At 42.3% G+C, this 18974-nt stretch overlaps 1 protein-coding gene across 1 annotated transcript in view; it reads right to left on the bottom strand.

Moving 5' to 3' along the window:
* Positions 1-18974, bottom strand: part of LOC137324792 (sprouty-related, EVH1 domain-containing protein 2-like) — a 103288-nt gene that overhangs the window by 7929 nt on the left and 76385 nt on the right. The window contains exon 5 of the mRNA XM_067989497.1: positions 1394-1543. Within this exon, the coding sequence (XP_067845598.1) occupies positions 1394-1543 (150 nt within the window). The remainder of the gene's footprint in view (positions 1-1393; positions 1544-18974) is intronic.

Below are 18974 nucleotides of genomic sequence, written 5' to 3'. Positions count from 1 at the left end.
CAAAAATAAATGCTCTAGAATACATTCTCTTAAACAATAAGCTTGCAAGATCATAAAATCCAAATTTTTGGTTAAAAACTTTAAGGTACAGTGCTCAAATGTACATTTTTTATTGTCACTTATTTCGGTGGAGTTAAGTCTTAAAATTGCAAAATGAATAGTTAAGATATTTTTGGAAACATACTTAGAATCCAAGTAAATTCAAGCACGTATTATAGAATTATAGTTCAATCCGCATTAATTCGTGGTATTTGATGGTCCAATCTTTCATGTAACATTGCATACCCGTTAAGTCAATTTTTGCTATAAATTCCTGCTAATTGAAAACCTTCCACAAACATCTTCTGAAAACCTTTTTCAAACTATAGCTAGTTAAAGGTAATTAAAAAAAATCAGATCCGTTTGCTGCTCAATAACCAAAATTACACCTCCCGTTATAACGGCCCTGGAGGGGATACATCAAATCTTGTAGTGCAGAAGGAGGCCATTCAGCCCATTGTGCCCATGTCAGTTCTTTGAAAGAGCTGTCCAATTAATCCCACTTCCCTGCTCTTTCCCCATAACCCTGCAAATTTCTCCTTTTCAAGTATTTATCCAGTTCCCCTTTTGAAAGTTACTATTGAATCTTCTACTGCCCTTTCAGGCAGTGCGTTCCAGATCACAACTCACTGGTAAAAAAGATTTCTTCTCCTCTCCCATTATCAAAAAGATAGCAGGACTGCATGAAAAGAAATGGCTTCGAATTTATAATTTGGATGGCACTGTATTACCAGTAAAATTTAGGGACTTTTACACTAAGAGTAAAACTAACAGTAGATCTGTGTTCCGTTCTCTGTTGGCTGCACTTTGAGGAAACAAACTGAGAACTGATGATATTGTAAACCCACAAAAATTTGGGTCTATGGATCTGCTCTTGGATTAAGGACATCTGTTCTGGAAAACATACACGTGAAGCTGGTCTAGTGTTCTGTACAGCAGACTTCTTCACTAAGTCACATTAGAAAAAAAACATTCTTTTGAATTACAAAATGAGTCGTTTTGTTTATAAATCAAAAAAAAAATCAAAACACACAAGATGGCATGTGGCAGGATTTGAGAGAGTTTCCTACAGAAACTCTATTTTAAATATTAATATTTTCTGGAACATGATTTCGATTGTGCGTCTGGTTGACAGTCTTTTCATGGTACTTCAGACAGCAAGATTCTCCAGGTCACTCCTCCAAGACAGGTTTAAAAAAAAAGTTGCAATATTAAAGCACCTTTTGGTGATACATTTTGCTGGGTTAGTTCTTTTTACTCGTTTAACAGGAATGGGTAGCACGCAAACTACCATAGCCCTTCCAAAATAACAAATGCAGTTACTGAACAGATTAGTGAACGGTGGCAGCCTCACCTGCTCTAGAAGATAGTGGTCAGGGCTGTAACGATCGTGTGCATGGCCCAGGGCACGTCGAGGCCGGTGAGGGTCACTGATTGTAGGAGTGAGTACCCTTACTGACTGCTCTTTCTTGATCGATGAGTTCGAAGAACTATCTGTTGCAGTCTTTAAAGAAAACGAAGACAGATCTTGTTAGCACATAAAGCAAGTAATACAACCAGATCGGAAAGCAAATATACCTTACATCTGCACCATGACAATGAGTGAAAATGAATTCAGATGTGTTAGAAAGATGTTGGGATGCAAAACCCTATTATGTTAAAGCCTACATTTGGTTTGTGAGTCATATCTCAAGTTATGTGCCACAGTTAATTGAAGGCTGCACGTGTATCAGTTGAGTTGCAATGTATTTAAATGTGGACTTTGAACAATAACCTTAAATGGTGTTGCTCTAGTAGTAGAACTTATTTTCACCAAGTGTCCCAATCAACACATCCGTGTGTTTTGGGAATGTGCTTTTGTTAAGAATACAGGAAGCCGAGCAGTTGCAAAAACGGAAAGCTCTTGAACCTAACACTGGTTATAAGTTGTGAGTTTAAGGATGAACTTTATAAATCATGATCAATTATGGGGAACTGCAGCTTTAAGCAGATTAGGTCCAGATTCCCCTTTTCCTTTGGGTAGCTTTAGAGAGCAATGCTCCTTTTCTGAATTACTTAATGTGCAAATCATGCCAATATATTACTGTCGTCATTTCCATAAAATACCAGAATTTAAAGTGCGAGTGCATGGTTCAGACAAAAAATAATATTTTCCAATAAAAAAAAACATTTTAACAAATACGACCATATACACTATACAGTCACAAAATACTTCTCCCCACAACAAAGAAAATGATGTGGTCCCCACACAGACCGTATTAATTTACTCCCACTACAGTTCTAGACATGTTTCTTCTCTGCTTAAGATTTTGTTTTTCCCCCTTCATTTAACTCAGGATCTCCACCCTCATAACATTAGTGGTGCAGTTGTGCAGTCATAATATAGCCACTACAGCCTGTTTTAATGCATCCTTTAATGTAGAATCCCCGAGGGGTTGGTTAATTGCTCATAAATTGACAGATCACTGGAAAAGACAGTACTGGGAGGACTACAGTGGGATACATATTTGGTTTTGTTGTACAAATCTGGCAGAGCAACTTTTAGAGGATAAGAGAGAAAGTAAAACTGAACAACTGGAAAACAGCAACATGAATAATTTTTTTTTGAAAGCATAATGTGAAGACATTCCAATAATATACATTACAGCAGCCCGGGTTATCACAGGGATCAGGTTTGGAGTGGAGTGATAAATTGGGCCTGCGGGCGAGCGAGAATACCTGGGGGAGTGGGAACAAGGGGGCAGGTGGAGACAGGGAGGGACGGCAGAGTGGAAGATAAACTGAGACAGGGGGAGACAAAAAAAAATTCAAAAGCAGGTGATTATTAGGGACAGAGTTATGGGATACGAGATTTAAGAAAAAAAATTGAGTAATGCCATGGAAATTAAATAGCATATATATCGAACACACACTGGGGTCAATTACAGGTATGTGCGCAGTCTAGCATTTATTCAGAGTCTAAAACCAGCAAGGGAGCTATACGTCTGTAATCAATCACTGGACAGTCTGCAGTTTTGTAAAATATAGATGCAAGATACTCTTCCTAGTTTACAATCCAAAGCCAGCAGCACATCACAGTAAATTAACTGCTCAGAGGTGAATCTCTGACGGTTATGACGCACCACAGATGTATGAGAACAATGGGCACTGTTATCAACTGAAGAGGCAAAAGCTGTACGTTCTTTTATAATGGTGCGCAGTTCACAGGAATGTTTAGAAAATTGCGTGCGAATAAAGCACCTTGTATGTTGCACAATTTAATGTCGGCATTTGAATAGTAGATTCTAAATTGTTCTTAATACAGGTAGACAGCAGTAAATAGTATCTGATCGAGCTCCTCCTCGTCCCTCTGCTCCACTATTGGTTCAGCTGCTACACTCCTGTCCTCTGGAACTCCCTGCCCCATTCCTGTTGTACCCTCCCTGCTTTCAAAGATCTCAAAACTTTTCCCGTTCACCCTACCATAACCCTCATTGCCCCTTTCCCCCTCCTGCTCAGGTCTTCAAGTTTTTTCATCCTTAATGTAAAGCATTTGAGACTTTTTTCCCCGCACACTAGGAGTGCTATGGAAATGCAAGATGCTGTTAACACATCAAACTATACTGCTGTTAATGCCCTAGTTTTATTTTGCAGTGACCTGCAGGACCAAAACTACGGACCAAATACGGGAAAGTGGGATTAGGCTGGGTGGCTCGTTTCTCAGCCGGCGCGGACACGATGGGCCGAATGGCCTCCTCCTGTGCCCTAAATTCTCTATGATTACATACGGCTGGGGTATAAAATTCTACCAGCTATTAATTGCTAGTCAATAGTTTATAGGGACCTCTGCTGCTCTCCACAAAAAAACCTTTTTAAATCCTATAATTTCGCACATTTTATTCTTTAGACAGAAGTAATGAGAAATATAAAACAGTGACCTTCATTGCACCCTCCCACTATGATGCAATCAGTATCTTTCGCAAGTAAAGACAAAATTTGCTAGTCGAAACCTGAATTGTTACCAAATTCTATTAGTAGGATATCTGTAAATCCCAAAATGCTGTAATCTATCATTTGAAGAATTAGGAATCATATGTTGACTACACTGAATTTAGTCTGTGTACAACATGCAGCTTAATACAAGGACACCAGTGGCATATGGTTAATGGAAAACAAAACCGACAACTAATCTGCAAGGGACAGTGGTAAGTTAGCAAGTTATATTAATGGTATAGACAAAATTAATTTAAATATCGATGTTAAAAGGAACCACATTCCGCAAGGCAGAATTCAACACAATAATCTCTCACACACACACATAGAAGAAAGAGGTGATCTCATTGAAACATAAGATTCTGAGGGGATTTGACAGGGTAGATGCTGAGAGGTTGTTTCCCCTGGCTGGAGTGTCTAGAACCAGGGGGCATAGTCTCAAGAGAAGGGGTCGGCCATTTAAAACAGAGATGAGGAGGAATTTCTTCACTTGTGAATCTGTGGAATTCTCCACCCCAGAGGCCTGTGGATGCTCAGTCGTTGAGTATATTCAAGGCAGAGATTGATAGATTTTTGGACTCTGGGGGAATCAAGGGATATGAGGATTGAGCGGGAAAGTGGAGTTGAGGTCGAAGATCAGCCATGATCTTATTGAATGGCGGAGCAGGCTCGAGGGGCCGTATGGCATACTCCTGCTCCTATTCCTTATGTTCTTATGAAACACAATACCATAGAGAAAAGTTATACTTATAATCAGAAAATGTAACATGCATCCTAAAGGAAATTTCCAGGTTGGAAAATGTGGATAATTAACAGACTTCCAGTTGTACAATTACATTCCAGCAGGAGGTTTGTTAATCATTCATGCTTTTCAGCTGTGAGGGGAAGATCTAGAGAAATTGAAGCTTTTTCATTAGAACAGAGAAGGTTAAGAAGAGATCAGATGGAGGTGTTCAAAATTATGAAGGGTTTTGATAAGGTGGATGGGAAAAACTATTTCCATTGGTCAGTATGTTGGTAACTCAAGGGAACCAATTTAAGATCAAAAAAATAAATGAAGGGAGAGATTAGAAGAATTTTTTTCCCTGCAGAGGCCATGGAATGACAAAGTGTTGGATGCAGATTCTAAGTTTTGAGAGAGAAGTGACGAAATATTTGAAAAAGTTAGAACTGTACAGGGAAAGGGACTAATTAGAGAGTTCTTCAAGAGCCAATAGAACACAAGTGCCAAATGGTTTCCTGTTGCGCTGTAGAATTCTGATTCTAGAGGGTAAATGAGGAGGGCCTGTGTTATAAACCTCACACACTATGAACAGAGGCATAAATAAGGTGTCTGAGCTATAAATGGCATATTGATCACAGCCTATGGCTCTTCATGTATTTACATCTAATCCAGCTCCTCACGTAATGTAGTTATAAACAGAACATTAATTTAAAAGGGGAACAGAGTTTGTGTGGTGACTGTGGCAGAGATCTGTTGACACTATTTTTTCCTCTGCTTTTGATTGTCTCATCTCCATGGCACATGAAAAATATTTCATGGAGATGACATTTCATAAATTTGTTTCATGAACATTGAAAAAAAAAATGTTAACTTCCCCTTGCAGGATCAAGTCATCAGTTCAGAGAATCCTGCGTGGAAGGCAATTTTTCAGCAAGGTATCGGGTTCCTTGCTAGCTAAGATTTGTGTAGGGATGCAGGACTTCAGTTATGTGGAGACTGGAGAAGCTGGGGTTGTTCTCCTTACAGCAGAGAAGGTTAAGAGGAGATCTGATGATAATGTTCAAAATAATGACCGTTTTGATAAGATTCATTAAGGAGAAGCTGTTTCCAGTGGCAGGAGGGTCGGTAACCAGAGGACACAGATTTAAGGCAAAAGAACCAGAGGTGTGATGAGGAGAATTTTTTTTTATGCAGCGAGTTGTTCTGACCTGGAATGCGCTGCCTGAAAGGGCGGTGGAAGCAGATTCAATAACAACTTTCAAAAGGGAATTGGATAAATACTTGAAGGGAAAAAATATGCCGGGCTCTGGGGAAAGGGCAGGGGAGTGGGACTAATGGGATAGCTTTTTCAAAGAGCTAGCACAGGCACAATGGGCCGAATGGCCTCCCTCTATGCTGTATCATTCAATGATTCTATGAATTCTTCATAAAATATTTTACAGTAATACATTTGAACTGGTGAGTTAGGACATTTTTAATGCAAGTTTGTATTTTATTTGTTTAATTTGACATGGTATCAAATCAGGATTAGTACATGACTATATCAAGTGCAATCAACACTAAAATTCGATTATGGGAACCACAAGCTTTACTAATGAACTCACACGGAGAGAAGGAAAACATGACCCTCAAGTACTCATTGCTGGGCAAACCAAATCTGTGCCTCGAACTACTTCAAATATGGATGGCAAATATCCTCCATCCAGGATTGCAGGACTTTCAAGACAAAGAATCACTGGGTAATATGAACTCCAGTGCTCTTCTCTGCCCAATACTTGGGATAAATGCTCCTGGAGCATCACATTATGGGTTTCACAGCTGGTGGGAGTTTATTATTGCACAATTGATATGAAAGTTTAAACTTCTTGCCCTACATCAAAAAAAAAACTTATACCGAATGAGAATTAATGTCAGTCAAAACAAACAGAATTATTTGAAGTTCGATAATATAGTAAGTGATGCAACACCTAATGACTAGTGTGTGTACACAGTCAGAAAACCTGCAATAAAATTTCCCTGCAGACCTGTCAACCAGCCAGCAGAGGCCATCTCAGTAAAAGTTGTAAAACAGATTAATTTTATTGAAAATGGCAGCATTCTAGAAACTGGAGAGAGAAATCAAATCAATTAAAAAAAATACAATTAGAACACATTTATCCCAAGGGTTATAAATTGAGGCGAAGTTCTCGAAATAGCATTCAAGTTTTCCAGCTTACAGCTTTCCTTCAACTTTCATCACTATTTGCCACTGTTTCTAAAGGTTTTGAAAATAACTGGAACAAATGTGTACGATCCATCAGTTTGCCATATGTAGGGAATGGCCTTTAGGGTTACATATTAAAATGTCAATCAAAGACTGCATCAGATTTCTGCTAATGCCGTAGCTCAGTCAACACTCATCTAATTAAAACTGCTTTTCTCTTAAAAACTTTTAGTTTCTGTATAGGGAAGTTTTAACTAGATGTGTTTGAAATGTTGTGTGAATCAAAGCATTAAACTTCTGTGCCATAAAAAAAAAATCAATAGTTGATCTAGATCAGTTTAAGGATTTCAAATCAGTATGAAAAATAAATCTTTCAGTAACAGTTAAGAAGTTGAAAAACTTTTAATTTGTTGGGAATATATAGGGCAAATGACTCACCAATCAAATCTAAGCCAAAGCATGTAATCAAAAGGAACATTTTGCCAAAAGTTAACAGTAATCATTGCTATTACATTTAAAAAGATTGAACTTTACAATTTGCAAAACAGTAAACTCACAAAATTATAGTGGTGGTGATTGTATCTGTGTTATATAGCTGCATGACCAAATTTATGAGTGGAATTGATCCAGCCAAATCTACCATTAGTTGCCTGCGCTGGCATCACCAGATAACCCATATTCTGTGCTGCAATTATGTTATTGCGTACACTTCAATATACATCAGGAATAGAATCTACACTTTGACAGAAAAGCACTAAAAATAACTACATCCACTCCTCTGCATTAGTTCATTAACTGACAGGTAATTCTGGATTTAATGAGCTTGCCCCTCTGGGCATTATGACTCCTTAAACTCATCTGACCATCGATGGGAAGCTGCATTTCCTCAAAGGGAAGCTGACTTGGAAGACCGAGGCGAGCTGGTTCTGGCAACAGTTTGTCAATCCACCTTTGTGGTGAAGGAATGCAATATTACAACTTGAGAGTGGAAGAAAGAAGCTCACAGGACTGATACTGAATTAAGTCACCAATGTAACCATTAAATTGGATGAACTTTTTTTTGTCTCATCCAAAAAAAGTAAACAAGGTAAACTACAACATATTTGAATGATTCATCAATATATTCACATTACAAGTCACTTTTCTGCAACAGCTGGAGTATGTGATAAATGCCATCTTTCTAGAGGAGGATTGTTTAACCCTGTAGCTTATGGCAACATGCAGCCATTGATTCCTGGCAATCGGTCTTCAAAGCTCAATTAACTTACATTTCTTATTGTGTGGGCCTGGAGATTTGTGAAGTGTGTTTTTTTTTAAAAATTGTTGTTGCCTCTGATAGATAAATACTCAAAACACCAAGATCGACAGCTTGAGGTAATTACAAATTAACGTGAATATGGATTTAAATTTTATACATGGCTTGTGAGGCTCCATGGTATATATTCATGTGGTCCACCAAGTCAAAAGCTTGGACATCTTGTTCAAAACCCTCAAAATTAAATGAGTAATAACGGATACGACCCATCCTCCAGTAAGGCACGAGGAGATGGCAGCGTGGCAGACTGATGGGTGCAGAATATCTAACCAAGATTACCATGTAAAGTAGGTAATCTTTCTCTAGATTCCAACATCTTCCACCAATGAACACTGACACGGTAATGTGATCAGAAGATGGCAGTATACCCACCTACCAACAAGCAGATACTTTTGGCACCCGAGGCGATTCACCGAAAGCTGCAATTGCTACTACAGAAACAAAGTTTCAAATGGAGGGGCAAGTGATGGAGGTAGTCTAACAAATAAACGTCAAGAACATAAGAACTACGAGTAGGACATGCGGCCCCTCGAGCCTGCTCCGCCATTCAATGAGATCATGGCTGATCTTCAACCTCAACTCCACTTTCCTGCCCAATCCCTTGATTCCCCTAGAGTCCAATCTCGGCCTTGAATATACTCAATGATTCAGCATCCACAGCGCTCTGGGGTAGAGAAGGAATTTCAGAAGGCAGAGGGTTAAAGTGAAAATTTTGCGACGCTGTGAGTACGAGTCATAGATGACTTCCTATAAGCCTCCACCACTAGAGATGAAAGGGGTTCTTCTCACTAGCAAAGCTGTCTGGAAGATTGAGCTTGATAAAAATGGAAAGTGGAGATCCCTCTTATCGGGAAGCAAGATTGGAGGGCATTGCTCAGTGTCAGGATGTTGGGAGAACCATTGCTTCTGATGCCCATACAGGGCTATCAGAATCACGAGCACCTGTTCCTCCAGAAGATTCAAGCAGATCTTGAAGATTGGAGAATGGGGGCACACTTGTACATACACATTTGTTTACAAGAAAAGGACAGACTCCAAGCTAGTTCATCCACAGTCCGTGTTCCTGCCTAGCGAAGGATAACCTCAGTCCAGAGATGTCCTGGAATATCCTCTCATTGTATGGATGAAATGCTAATAGCACAACAGCCCAAGTTCAGTTTACCACAGATAAACATTAAGCCAAGAGAAAAATGACATGTTTCCTGCACTACTGGACAATCAATCAGTATTATGTCCTGACAAAGAGACAGTTGACTCCACCCAGTTTGTTGACATACCAGAGCACTGTTACGTTATGTTGTTTGCTCAGTGGTGCAGATTTTACCCTGCACCGAAGCCTGGAATTGGACCAGAGCCAAACACACTGGCCAAAGTTCAAGCTTGCGGATGTGTTTATTACATTTTTGTCAGAGTTTATCAGTGCTGAATCCACACCAGTGGGCCCCTCCCACCCACAGCCCTACAGCAAAGTAGTGGTGAAGGTTGCAGAGGAATCCTCTGAAAATATTCTGCTCCAGGGACAACTGCACCAGCTGAGATATGTTGTGAAACTATTGATGTAAAGACATGGGAGAGAAAATTCGATAAATCCACTAGCATTGATTATTTTTAAAAAATTGACTCTCAGGACGTGGGCGTCGCTAGCAAGGCCCGGATTTATTGCCCAGCCCTAGTTGCCCTCTGAAGAGTAGGAGTAGGCCACACGGCCCCTCGAGCCTGCTCCGCCATTCAATAAGATCATGGCTGATCTTCGACCTCAACTCCACTTTCCCGCCCGATCCCCATATCCCTCAATTCCCTTATAGAGTCCAAAAATCTATCGATCTATCTTAGCCTTGAATATACTCAATGACTCAGCATCCACAGCCCTTTGGGGTACAGAATTCCAAGGATTCACAATCTTCCGAATGAAGAAATTCTTCCTCATCTTAGTCCTAAATGGCCGACCCCTTATCCTGCAACTATGCCTCTAGTTCTAGACTCTCCAGCCAGGGGAAACAACCTCTCAGCATCTACCCTGTCAAGTTCGTTCTGAATCTTATATGTTTCAATGAGATCACCTCTCATTCTTCTAAACTCCAGAGAATATAGGCCCATTCTACTCAATCTCTCCTCATAGGACAACCCTCTCATCCCAGGAATCAATCTAGTGAACCTTTGTTGCACCGCCTCTAAGGCAAGTATATCCTTCCTTAGATAAGGAGACCAAAACTGTACACAGTACTCCAGGTGAGTTCACACCAAAGCCCCGTACAATTGTAGTAAGACTTCCTTACTCTTGAACTCCAACCCCGTTGCAATAAAGGCAAAGGTGAAGGTGGTGGTGGGTCGTCTTGATCCGCTGTAACAGTTTAATACAATGGAGGGGCTTGCTAGGCCACTTCAGAGGGCATTTAAGAATGTGGGACTGGAGTCGCATATAAGCCCAGAACGGGTGAGGACGTCAGGTTTGGTTCCCTAAAGGATGTTAATGAACCAGTTGGGTTTTTATGACAATCCTACACTTTCATGGTCACTTTTACTGGTACCAGCTTTTTGTTCCCAGATTTTTAAAAACTGAATTCAAATTAAATGACACCAAGCATGTGTTTTCAAAGCCTGTAGATTGTAAAGAGACACGGCCGACTGAGATAAGGAGTTAAGGATTCTGGAAGTACTCGGTCTGCCTGTTGAAGATTGGAGAGTTAACATTTGGTAATCGTTTCCCTGATCTGTGCACCCAGTGACCTTCACCTACATTCTCTCCTAAATCCCTGCAGGGCATGGAGAAAATTCACCGCAGGGTGGCACCGAGATAGGATTGGATGAAGGTATGAAAGTGAGTCGCCTGTTGGGCGGACCTGGTATAAAACTCCAACGTCTTGGGTGAAGCCAGGAAATAATGCTGAGCAGGCCCAGGGGTGGAGTAAGAGCTACCTTGCCCACGATGGGTAGGTTTTGCTCCTTTGAGCCAACTTTGGGATAGACCCATGGCTCTGTTGGTGGTGATAGATCTCCTAACAAATTGTTGGCCTCCACAACTGAAGAGATTCTCTCCATCAAGGGCCTATGTAAATTTTATCTTGCATCTCTTACCAGATTGATTCCTGGGATGAGAGGGTTGTCCTATGACGAGAGATTGAGTAGAATGGGCCTATGCTCTCTGGAGTTTAGAAGAATGAGAGGTTCTCATTGAAACATAAGATTCCGAGAGGGCTCGACAGGGTAGATGCTGAGAGGTTGTTTTCCCTGGCTGGAGAGTCCAGAACTAGGGGGCATAGTCTCAGGATAAGGAGTCGGCCATTTAAGACTGAGATGTGGAGGAATTTCTTCATTCAGAGGGCTGTGAATCTTTGGAATTCTCTACCCCAGAGGGCTGTGGATGCTCAGTCGTGAATATGTTCAATGCAGAGATAGATTTTTGGACTCCAGGGGAATCGAGGGATATGGGGATCGGGCAGAAAAGTGGACTTGAGGTCGAAGATCAGCCACAATCTTATTGAACGGCGGAGCAGGCTCTAGGGGCCGTATGGCCTACTCCTGCTCCTATTTCTGTTCCTATAAGAAACTCAAAAGCCTAGGAGGACGACTCCCTGGGCAACAGAATGTGCTTCTATATCACGACAGCCTCAATTTAGAGTTTAAGAGATCCTCCAGCAGTGGCCAGACTGACTCTCCCTGCTCCCTATCCAAAGCCTTTTAACGGGGCCTGAAGCTGGTGACAAATTATCCCGACTGGCACTAACCTTTGGAAAAATCCATCTACACAAAAGAGTCTCATGATTTCAAGGACTAGGTTTCATGCCTTGGGCTACGATTTTGTCAGACTGAGGCTAGACCTTTCATAGTCCTGCTGAATCAGGTCAACGTAAAGTTTCCACTTGTGCACAGCCTGTTCCAGGTCTGGCTGCTTCACGTATTTGCCCAAAACCTCCTTGGTAGTGGGTCTGAAGGGAGAAAGGCAAGATAAAAGTTGCAATCGTTTGTGTCGGTGACTCATGCCCGGTCTACAGCAGAGGCTTTACTCTTAAGTGCAATAGTTACACTGGGGTGCTGTGCCATGACTCAGGCCCTGTTGGTTTCAGCAATCTCATGAGAAGGTGTGCGTTCAGTTACCAATGGTGGGGGGGGGGGAAGGAAGGACACAATATTGAAGATGAAGATGAAGATAGAGAGAGATAGAGAGAGATATAGAGATAGAGAGATAGAGCCCAACAGCGGTTAGCATTCTGATCCTGCTGTTTAATCCATCCCATGTCCCAGGAGGACTCAGTCACAGATTAAAATAGCATCGAGTTACTGAGAGGAAACATTTTAATTCACTAAGTATTGTGTGTGGGGAGTGCGGAGACAACGAGGTAACTTACTAGAAAGGTAGCAACAAACATTATAAAGTCTTATCTTGAAGTATATCTTCAAGATCTAAAAATGGGACAGGGACAGCTGGGAGGTTTTTTTTCCTTCAAATAATCCTTGCAAAATGAAAAAGTCTTTGATGAGGGAAAGATACTTTTAAGATTGGTTAAAATCTGGTTAGAATTTTTAGGTTATTCTGACCAGATTTAGAAAACTAGCACACACCTGCAATTTGTTAGCAGACAGATATCTCAGAACATTAAGTGGTCCAAGCAGTTAGTCAAGACAAATACTAAAAAAGGGCACTTTTTAAAAAATTCGTTCATGGGATGTGGGCGTCGCTGGCGAGGCCGGCATTTATTGCCCAGCCCTAATTGCCCTTGAGAAGGTGGTGGTGAGCCGCCTTCTTGAACCGCTGCAGTCCGTGTGGTGACGGTTCTCCCACAGTGCTGTTAGGAAGGGAGTTCCAGGATTTTGACCCAGCGACGATGAAGGAACGGCGATATATTTCCAAGTCAGGATGGTGTGAGACTTGGAGGGGAACGTGCAGGTGGTGTTGTTCCCATGTGCCTGCTGCCCTTGTCCTTCTAGGTGGTAGAGGTCACGGGTTTGGGAGGTGCTGTCGAAGAAGCCTTGGCGAGTTGCTGCAGTGCATCCTGTGGATGGTACACACTGCAGCCACAGTGCACCGGTGGTGAAGGGAGTGAAATGTTTAGGGTGGTGGATGGGGTGCCAATCAAGCGGGCTGCTTTGTCCTGGATGGTGTCGAGCTTCTTGAGTGTTGTTGGAGCTGCACTCATCCAGGCAAGTGGAGAGTATTCCATCACACTCCTGTCTTGTGCCTTGTAGATGGTGGAAAGGCTTTGGGGAGTCAGGTGGTGAGTCACTCGCCGCAGAACACCCAGCCTCTGACCTGCTCTCGTAGCCACAGTATTTATATGGCTGGTCCAGTTAAGTTTCTAGTCAATGATGACCCCCAGGATGTTGATGGTGGGGGATTCGGCGATGGTAATGCCGCTGAATGTCAAGGGGAGGTGGTTAGACGCTCTCTTGTTGGAGATGGTCATTGCCTGGCACTTGTCTGGCGCGAATGTTACTTGCCACTTATTAGCCCAAGCCTGGATGTTGTCCAGGTCTTGCTGCATGCGGGCTCGGACTGCTTCATTATTCGAGGGGTTGCGAATGGAACTGAACACTGTGCAATCATCAGCTAACATCCCCATTTCTGACCTTATGATGGAGGGAAGGTCATTGATGAAGCAGCTGAAGATGGTTGGGCCTAGGACACTGCCCTGAGGAACTCCTGCAGCAATGCCCTGGGGCTGAGATGATTGGCCTCCAACAACCACTACCATCTTCCTTTGTGCTAGGTATGACTCCAGCCACTGGAGAGTTTGCCCCAATTCCCATTGACTTCAATTTTACTAGGGCTCCTTGGTGCCACACTTGGTCAAATGCTGTCTTGATGTCAAGGGCAGTCACTCTCACCTCACCTCTGGAATTCAGCTCGTTTGTCCATGTTTGGACCAAGGCTGTAATGAGGTCTGGAGCCGAGTGGTCCTGGCGGAACCCAAGCTGAGCATTGGTGAACAGGTTATTGGTGAGTAAGTGCCGCTTGATAGCACTGTCGACGACACCTTCCATCACTTTGCTGATGATTGAGAGTAGACTGATGGGGCGGTAATTGGCCAGATTGGATTTGTCCTGCTTTTTGTGGACAGGACATACCTGGGCAATTTTCCACATTGTCGGGTAGATGCCAGTGTTGTAGCTGTACTGGAACAGCTTGGCTAGAGGCGCAGCTAGTTCTGGAGCACAAGTCTTCAGCAATATAGCCGGGATGTTGTCGTGGCCCATAGCCTTTGCTGCATCCAGTGCACTCAGCCGTTTCTTGATATCACGTGGAGTGAATCGAATTGGCTGAAGACTGGCTTCTGCGATGGTGGGGATATCGGGAGGAGGCTGAGATGGATCATCCACTCGGCACTTCTGGCTGAAGATGGTTGCAAACGCTTCAGCCTTGTCTTTTGCACTCACGTGCTGGACTCCGCCATTATTGAGGATGGGGATGTTTACAGAGCCTCCTCCCATTAGTTGTTTAATTGTCCACCACCATTCACGACTGGATGTGGCAGGACTGCAGAGCTTTGATCTGATCCATTGGTTGTGGAATCGCTTAGCTGTCTATAACATGTTGCTTCCGCTGTTTAGCATGCATGTAGTCCTGAGTTGTAGCTTCACCAGGTTGGCACCTCATTTTTCGGTACACCTGGTGCTGCTCCTGGCATGCTCTTCTACACTCCTCATTGAACCAGGGTTGATCCCCTGGCTTGTTGGTAATGGTAGAGTGAGGAATATGCCAGACTATGAGGTTACAGATTGTGCTGGATTACAATTCTACTGCTGCTGATGGCCCACAGCACTTCTTGGATGCCCAATTTTGAGCTGCTAGATCTGTTCTGAATCTATCCCATTTAGCATGGTGATAGTGCCACACAACACGTTGAATGGTATCCTCAGTGCGAAGACGGGACTTCATCTCCATGAGGACTGTGCGGTGGTCACTCCTACCAATACTGTCATGGACAGATGCATTTGCGACAGGTAGATTGGTGAGGACGAGGTCAAGTAAGTTTTTCCCTCGTGTTGGTTCGCTCACCACCTGCCGCAGGCCCAGTCTGGCAGCTATGTCCTTCAGGACTCGGCCAGCTCGATCAGTAGTGGTGCTACCGAGCCACTCTTGGTGATGGACATTGAAGTCCCCCAACCCAGAGTCTGAAACTTACTTTAAATTGCAGAGGTAATAAGTTGCTGTCCACAAACTCACAGTTTCATAACACAAAACTAGATAACATACCTGGGTTCAGAGAACAGTGTGATTTATTTGGCTTTTTCACTTTCAGAACTATAATTTGTGTTTTAATTAAAAGCCAAAACTATATGACACCAAACTTCTCCAGTGCTTTTCATTGATCCTAAGGTTTGCTGATATTTTAAACTCTGCAGACAAGCAGTAGCTGAAATAAAGGATGTGTTTCTGCAGTGGACATTTGCAAGCAATTTGTTCAGTGTTTAAAGGGTTTAATAATTACAGTAACGAGGTTCACAAAACTAGATGCTCTGGGGTTTTCTCTTTGTTTTCGCCCCAATATTCTCTGCTTTCCTGAAGGTGCCAGCTCCTTCAAAGACGATGCGCTACAGGCTTTGGTTGCCCATTGCACACCTTATTCACGTATAATTCCAATCAGCACGTGCTGGCAGGTTACCCAATTGTAGACGACATCATCTGATCCTGCCCTCACCTGAGGTCTGCACGTGCAAACTTCCTGGAGGGATTGCAGTATAGGGATCAGAAGTGGGAATGTGGGCTGATTTCTCCTCCCTAACACGGTGTTGCAACTAATTGTAGTCCCTGACGGCTACTCTAATTGAGATCAGTAATTCAGTACAGAACAGGGACTGAACTTGACATTCTCCTGGTCTGTACAGATCAGAGGCAATGGGGTAAAACTGGCCTTCACCAGTAGTGCAAAATACACTCAGTGGATCGGTAACCTGTTTTACGTGGTTTCATATTTTCTTTCCCATTGAAGTCAATGGAAATCTGAGACACTGGATTAGATGATGAAGCTGCCTCTAATTAATATTGATTTACAGATGCCAATGGTTAGAGTTTCTGGGGTCTGCATATCAGTGTTTACAGACAAAAATCAGGAGGGGGGGGGTGGGGTGGGGAGGAGAGAGGAAGAGAAAGAGACATCTTCCAGTTGACGAAAGGTCTTCGACTTGAAACATTAACTCTGTTTCATTCCCCACATAACTACTTGTTTTCACATGTTCATAGGCTCATACTCAACCATTCTTGAGATGTCAACTTTTTAGAGCCTTTATTGGATTTTTCAAAACTGGTCAGCTTTTGCTAGCTTTGTATGTTGGTTTGTACGTTGATCATTAAGCTTGAACAAGTAACCAGGTAGCAAAACAATTTTAAAGTAAATAGTTTAGTAATTATTTCCTCATTACATGCAGAAAAATGATATACACACACACACACACATCAGAGATATATAGATTTCTAGATATATTGCTTGATAAATAGATCAATTTTACATTAGAATCAATTGAAAATTAGGGTGACCCAGCTCTCCAAAATGCATAGTTACCTTGAAATTAATAATTCAGCGACATCTACCCTCCCTAATTCAAATTAACCTATGACTTGAGCCATTTCCTGTTCCTGACTTACACAGAAATTAATCTAAATTGAGACTAAGCCAATGTAGGTCTCGATGTTATCTCCTCTCACTACTATGGCATGCTCAGACCCAACAGTGCCAAAAATAACTATAGCCTCTCCCATCCCAGCAATGACTGTGTACAACTTCATTCTTCAAATGGAACGATGCCTCCCTGAGGAGATTCATTTAATCTTCAATGATGGAATTTCACAAATTTATGAATGGCACAATCCACCTTCAGCCGCTTCATCAATGACCTTCCCTCCATAAGGTCAGAAATGGGGATGTTTGCTGATGATTGCAGAGTGTTCAGTTCCATTCGCAACCCCTCAGATAATGAAGCAGTCCGTGCCCACATGCAGCAAGACCTGGACAACATCCAGGCTTGGGCTCATAAGTGGAAAGTAACATTTGTGCCACACAAGTGCCAGGCAATGACCATCTCCAACAAGAGAGTGTCTAATCACCCCATGACATTCAACGGCATTACCATTGCCGAATCCCCCACCATCAACATCCTGGGGGTCACCACTGACCAGAAACTTAACTGGACCAGCCACATAAATACTGTGGCTACAAGAGCAGGTCAGAGGCTGGGTATTCTGTGGCGAGTGACTCACCTCCTGACTCCCCAAAGCCTTTCCACCATCTACAAGGCACAAGTCAGGAGTGTGATGGAATACTCTCCACTTGCCTGGATGAGTGCAGCTCCAACAACACTCAAGAAGCTCGACACCATCCAGGTCAAAGCAGCCCGCTTGATTGGCACCCCATCCACCACCGGTGCACCGTGGCTGCAGTGTGTACCATCTACAAGATGCACTGCAGCAACTCGTCAAGGCTTCTTCGACAGCACCTCCCAAACCTGTGACCTCTACCACCTAGAAGGACAAGGGCAGCAGGCGCATGGGAACACCACCTGCACGTTCCCCTCCAAGTCACACATCATCCTGACTTGGAAATATATTGCTGTTCCTTCAAAATCCTGGAACTCACTACCTAATAGCACTGTGGGAGAACCTTCACCGCACTGACTGCAGTGGTTCAAGAAGGCAGCTCACCACCACCTTCTCAAGGGCAACTAGAGATGGGCAATAAATGCTGGCCTCGCCAGCGACACCCACATCCCATGAACGAATAAACAAAATACAGCAGTTAAATGGCCTCCAATACAAATGTAGGTTTCTGTGAGTATTTTAAATTGGAATTCACAGCAATTTTTAGCTGTTTTGATTGGACTGTGTCAAGTTGAAAATCACCAGTGTTCGAGTAAGACTCAATATGAGCATTTTATAATTCTTCAAAAATACTCCATCATGTTATACACCGGTCACAATGGTAGGTGTTGAAGTGTCTGTCTATGGGGAGAGCTATACCAAGTGAAACCCCTCACCACCACCCCTGATTTGGCAACTGAGCATGGAGAATCCAAGTCCTTCCACACAAGGGCACATATCCAGTCTGTAGAAATTCTTGTGAATAGTAAATAGCGTCAACTATTCTGCATCTCTAATTTACAGCACACAACTCAAGAAAGTGGTGATTCTTACTCATGAACTGTAGCAATGGTGAAAGGATTAGGGGTGTTCAGCAGTTTCACATCGGCTTTGAAAATGTTTAAAATTCTTCAGGAGCTTGGATTTGAGTTGTAGACCAGGTGAAACTTGAAATCACCCTCATCAACATTTTGAGCTCTGAGTTAGGGGACATCTCAAGTGAGGGGACAATTGAATTTGGTCTTTAGTGCAGCCAACAAAAGTAGTACAAATAATTCGTCACCAATAATAAATGACTTGTTTAAAGTGACATTAAATCTTGCACAAATAAAATGTTTAATATTCTTCATGTACAAGAAAATATTTGTTAAAAAAATTCCTTTCTAATTATTCACAAAAAAAAAATCAGTACCTCCTAAATCAATCTAAATTAGCTAAACCCATATTCCACCATTGCATTCAGTATATAAAAAAATATACAAGTCTGCAGTGGGAATATTTTCCCCTCAAGTCAAACATGCATGAATCAAATTCTCTACAGCTCCTACTCAAAAGCAGTAACTAGGATAAGGAGTGTCTCCCTCTCCCTAATATTGAGTTCCCAGTGCATTAACAATTACTATTTTTGGGCAGCAATATATATTTAATATAA

This window comes from Heptranchias perlo, chromosome 8, assembly GCF_035084215.1.
Source record: "Heptranchias perlo isolate sHepPer1 chromosome 8, sHepPer1.hap1, whole genome shotgun sequence".
Taxonomy (NCBI): Eukaryota; Metazoa; Chordata; class Chondrichthyes; order Hexanchiformes; family Hexanchidae; genus Heptranchias; species Heptranchias perlo.
This window is presented reverse-complemented; position numbering and strand designations above follow the sequence as displayed.